This window comes from Athene cunicularia, assembly GCF_003259725.1.
Source record: "Athene cunicularia isolate RWA chromosome 21 unlocalized genomic scaffold, athCun1 chr21_part1, whole genome shotgun sequence".
NCBI classification, from domain to species: domain Eukaryota; kingdom Metazoa; phylum Chordata; class Aves; order Strigiformes; family Strigidae; genus Athene; species Athene cunicularia.
In genome coordinates, this window is record NW_020799127.1 from 8,192,600 (window position 1) to 8,198,102 (window position 5,503).

At 45.8% G+C, this 5,503-nt stretch overlaps 1 protein-coding gene across 1 annotated transcript in view; it reads right to left on the bottom strand.

The window, feature by feature from the left end:
• WRAP73 (WD repeat containing, antisense to TP73) overlaps positions 1-5,254 on the bottom strand; it is a gene marked incomplete at its 5' end in the record, with an annotated part of 16,906 nt that extends 11,652 nt beyond the window's left edge. Inside the window, 2 exons of the mRNA XM_026862955.1 lie at positions 4,291-4,407; positions 4,985-5,254. Coding sequence (XP_026718756.1) covers positions 4,291-4,407; positions 4,985-5,254 — 387 coding nt within the window. The remainder of the gene's footprint in view (positions 1-4,290; positions 4,408-4,984) is intronic.
• Positions 5,255-5,503: the final 249 nt, after the last annotated feature.

Genomic DNA, 5,503 nt, shown 5'->3' on the forward strand with positions numbered 1-5,503 from the left:
GGGAAGGGGAAGGGGAGGGGGAAGGGGAAGGGGAAGGTCCCGACTGCAGGTCAGAGCCCACGTCCGTGCTGGGCTGTAACACACACAGCATAACCTGGGGGCTTTGGCTGCCTGTCAAACACCACTCCGATTCCCAGAATTAGGGTTCTCTTCAGTTGTTCTATTTGTGTACAAACATTTTTATAAACTGAGAAAGTTACTTTGTATGTTTAACATATGGACTTCACACCCATCTTACACGGATTAACGATACGGTTACAATTAAACTGTGACAAAAATGGAGACCCCTTCATCTTCCCAACCAAAACATCATTCCATAAGCTGTCAACAAACTTTCTTGGGCAATTTCACAGCTAGTAGATATCGTTATGAGACACAGAAAAAAAAATGCACAGGGGGCAAAAAAAGAAAGCCAAACACTTCAAAAATTACAATAAAACACATTGCTCTTATTTGCTTCTCTCAGACACTTGGTGGGGAAGGGGCAATTGCTTTATTATTCCAGGAGAACAGACCGTGGTCAATTAAGCCTGCAGCAAGCACCTCCTCACTGATCATTCTGAGGGGTACTTTCTCTTAATCGAGTCATCCATGCTAAAGTGGAGATGTCAAACTCAAATCCTAACGATAACGGTGTCTGAGAAGATTTCAGCTGTTGTTTTGCAGTGGAAAAACAAACCAAAAGCAGAAGCATTTTTAAAATAGCCTAAAAACAGCTGAGAAATAAAAAGTATTTAGATGGTAACGTGATAAACAGTCTCCAGTGCGGGGTTCGGGACTACATCCCCATGTTGACAGCTATAGGCAGGTGTAAGACTGGTGATTTTCAATAGATAAAAACACACTTTTAAACAACCTTGCATCTCAAATGACTGTCAACTTTTGTCCCAGACTTGACTGGGTCACAAGGCCTCCTTACATAGCAGTGTCTGTCAGCACCGGATTTCAGAAGATTATTCAGAGCGCATTCCTCGACAGAAAGCATTTTTCAACCAATGTAGCCATTTACAGTTACTAAGGATTAGCTCCAATATACACAGAAACACACGCTTCTCCCCCTGCTGCTGTGGTTCGAAAGAAGCTCCTTAATGCTTCAGTTCCCAACGTGGAACTAGGGAAACTACAACGCACGTAGTTTACAAGTACAGCTCTTGAGAGACGCTCCAGAACAATGCTGCTGGTCTTCAAACGGGTGGCCACAAACCACGAGAGCCAGGAGGAAGCAGAGGATCCATCCAAGCTCTCCATGGGCTATGAATTTGGGTGGCATGACGGCACTGCACGAGGAGAGATACCTGGTACACCACCTTCCACAGGACAAACCGGTAACACGGAACCTTCTAGCATTTCAGCAGGAGAGGACTCGCCCGCTACAAAATCAGTAACAGACTGCTTTCCAGTGCCCTGCATGAATCAACATAAACATGGTGTTCCAGCTTTTTCAGATTGCAGAGACTTTGCCTATCAGGCTTTCAGAAGGTGTTTTTCCAACTAATTTAGATTTGCTCTTGATTAGTTAAATGCGAAAAGTACCACCTCCCTTTCTCTTTCCCCCCCAAAAAAACCCTGTTGGTTTCCTAACAGAACTGTACTCTAGCTTGGTATAACCAACAAGGTGATGAAAAAATCAAGTTGCAACTATTCTGACCACTTCTCACATGTGCCTGCAGGATAGAAGCAGACAGTTGAAGGAAAAAAAAAAAAAAAACAACAAAACACCCAACCTTCCAAGTTTGGAAGCCCTTTTGACTATATCTGGCTGCCCAGTAAAACGCTCGTTTTTGCCTGGCACAACCTAGCAAGTCTGTATCTCGCCCTGCAGTTCTGGAGGGCAGCACTGACAGTCCCCGACAGAAGGGAATCCTCCAACCCAGCATAGCAAGAGTTTAAGGAACAAGCCTAAATCTCTTCTACATCTCCACAGAACTTCCAGCCCAGCTGCTGACAGAACGACCCCTCCACACACAGCACTTGAGCTAAGGTACAGCACAAAGATGCTTTCAAAATTTTGGGGCAAGTAACTAGGTACTACACACGCTTTTGTAATTAAGCCTCATCAATTCCTCTGAAAATGCCAGCAATCTTTTATCGTGAAAAACAACGCATCAAGTGAAAGGACAGAGTCTCTTCTCTCTGCTTGCCCCGATAAGGCTGTACCATTTAGTTGCCTTGTCTATCATGTTTATTGCAGTAACTGTAAAGATTTAGACAGGTACCTGTGCCATCCAGTACTGCTGCACAGTGTGCAACCTGCACGTTACTGCAAGACTCCTCCCCAATAAAATGCACATATTTGCAGAGTTAATGTTAAGCGCACACAGAGCATTGCCGCCGTCTCAAAAGACTGAACGGAGTCAAAATGGATTTTGGAAGCGTGCGTCAGAATTCTGCTGCGCTCATCCGGGGTTAGGGACAGCACACCAGCACGCTGAACACCCCACAACATTATTCACTATAGCGCTGGCCACAAAAAGAACCCAACTGCAAGCTGGCCGATGAGTGATTTTTCTGAGGCACTAGTCAGTGCAGATTGCTAGAAATAAATTAGCACAACCATATCCCTTAAAAAAAAATAAATATCTAGGAATAAGAAAGTTATTTGTGAGCTTAGAGGGGAGCAGACATGTTGACCTGAAGAATTACAAGTATGAGCAATTAGCTGGTGCTGTTTGAAAATGTCAGGCTAAAGCCAAGCTGCACGGGTTGACAGGGAACCCCTGAGCCCTCCGAGCAATCGCTGAATTTGATAATGTACATAATACACCAATATTAAGTATCCTGGCAGTTTCTGTCTCCAGCACTACTCATGTCTGTCCCACCAGACTATGGATTTAGCAGAGAGAGTAAACACAACTCAGACACCAGCATAACCCAGGCAGCTGTCTGACAAAAGCTAATTTAGCAACCTGTTTACAGCTGGAAAGAAAACTTATCCCAACACAGATGCCAACTTGGCAAAGGCTTAATGAAATCCTCTAAGGTCAAACCAAGTTCTGTTGGGAGGCAATAAATACTTGCTAGTCCACCCCCACACGCACGTGCCGCGAGATACTCGCTCGTAGCACGTAGCACCAGCCTCTGGTTTGGGTTACTGACTGCAGTGCTCCTGCCTGACTACCAGGAGTGGCTTTCCTGACTTCAGCCAGAACTTCCGGGCTTGTTTTATTTACTTTCATTGCCATCAGGGCGATTCATTCCCGGGAATACTAAGGCCTAGATTCATCACTCCTTGTAACCCCCTCTGAAGGGGCAGGGGAACAGAAAGAGACTGTTTTCCAGCTGGAAAACCTCTACCCCAGTCAGCACCAAGAGTCCTTGCCAGCACTAAACATCCTTGCCGGGGGGTTCCACCGTGTGTGCGCCAGGAACCACAGCAGAGCTGTATTCGAGTTTCTCCACAGGTTCCCTTGAGCACCAGCTCTTGTGCTGTCCCCAGTCCACACACCCAACTGCCAAAGTGCCTGTCTGTATTCCACCGACATCAGGATTCGCGTGGAAAAAGGAAAAATCTTGTAACATCCAAATGCAGCGCTAGCGAGGGTTATGACATCTAAAACCCATCTTTTGAGAGTAAACGCAGCAAAGAGAAAAAGGTCTCACGTGTAGTTCTCAGCTCTTTTGTGACTGTTCATCCTTGTGTTGAGTAACACGAATCATCAGCTCTAATCCAGAGGCTATAAAGGTGGAGAATCAGACTTCCACATGCCTCCCAGCAAGCCCAGCATCCACAGACTGATGTGGATTCCAGAATACTGCTCTTAACCCATAAGCACTTGCAGGTGTTTTAATTTTAATTTTGCAAGTGGTTCTATCAACAGCAGTCAGACTCCTGTGTGTAAAATCAAATAATTATGAAAATATTTCCAGGATCTGGACCTAAATCTCATAGCTCAATAAACCTAAGATCATATTTGTTTTAATTCTACAGCCACTCTTCAACATTTGGGGTTCTTTTGCTAGAAATCCTGAGCCTTCCCTGAGCTACGAACACCACCCTTGATTTCTAAATGAGCTGTGATGAATGCCAGTTATCCCTGCACTTTTCTCAAACACATAATTTTATCTTCAAAGCTCTTTTCTATCTTATCATCAGAAGCAATAGAATAAAATGTTAACACAATAATTAACATCTAAACTGGAATTAATTTAGATTACATACACAAATACAGAAGAACTATATCTGTGTTCTTTACCACCACTACAGCTTTAAGAGCTTTAGGTTATTTTAAGAGGCAAAGGGCAGACAGCAACATCTGATACCGTGGCGAGTAATCATGACTTCACACTTACATGGAACTCGGTTGTGTTGAGAATGTGACGACCATCCGGACTCCAGCATGAAGCCACCAGTCCTGCCGACCCCTCGTCTATCTTACAGTGCCAGTCTGGCTGCTCCAAGGACCAGACCTAGGTCAGAGCAGAAACCAAACAGAGCGCAGCAAAGGAACAGCTCATCAAAACCTCTGCTCACCAGAACACGCTGCAGCTGAGAAAAGGTGCCTGCATCGCAGAGCGGTCAGGAAACATCTGAGAGCCCACGGCCATGAAGGACTGGCGCTGGATCCCGCTACAAAAGTAAGCCCCACACCTCTGTGTGTTCATACAAACTGTTAAGTGTTTGTTGTTTGGTTGTTTTTTTTTTCCCCGTGACAAATATTCTAAACATCCAACACTTGAGAAAAGTTTTAGTCCATTTAACAAGCTTGCATGTGTTTATTTCCTACTGAACGGAGATGCTGTAAGATAATCTCCGGCTTTTATCTGTTCTGATAAATATTTTTACTCTAAATTTGGTGGGGTTTGTTCAAGGCGAGATGTCTGTCACGGTTTTAGAAACAATGGCACGCTGGGTTATCCTCAAACCACGCGTTACCCATAACAACGTCAGATACTTTAGCAAAAGCATCGAAGCAGGGCTGGCTGTTAAGAAGCTCTCGCCACCACCACACACGAATCCCCCCTAGGAGACACGTTCTGCCCTTACCTGAACGACCCCGCGCTTGTACATGGCGCACAGGATGAACAGCGAGTCCGACGACCACTCTATGTACTGGATCTGATCCAGGCAAGTGTACAGCTGGAGGATCTGGAGGGTCCTCGCATCCCGCACCACCAAACGGTACTGCACGCACGAAGCCTGGAGGAGAGCAAAACCAACGCTGCGCTGGCGCCCCAACGCCGGGCTGGAGAGCCACGGCTGTCCCCGCACCGGGACAGAACGCTGCCGCTCCTGAGGCCGCCAGGACGGTTCGTTTCAGACAGGCTTGTCGTGCGCCGCGCTCGGCTGCAAACACAGCAAAAATCCCTAAGCCGGGAGGGAAGCGGGGGTTTATATTCATAAAAAGAACCCTCGTTCACTCTACGGCTGCTGGTTAACGCGTTCCGCTCTTTAAAAAATTACTCTTTGCCTCATAACTTGTTTTAGTTAATTAACCTTCATCAGATCTCCGTTATAAAGATCCTCATTGACTAAAAGCCTCGGAGCAAGCCGTCCCGCGCGGGC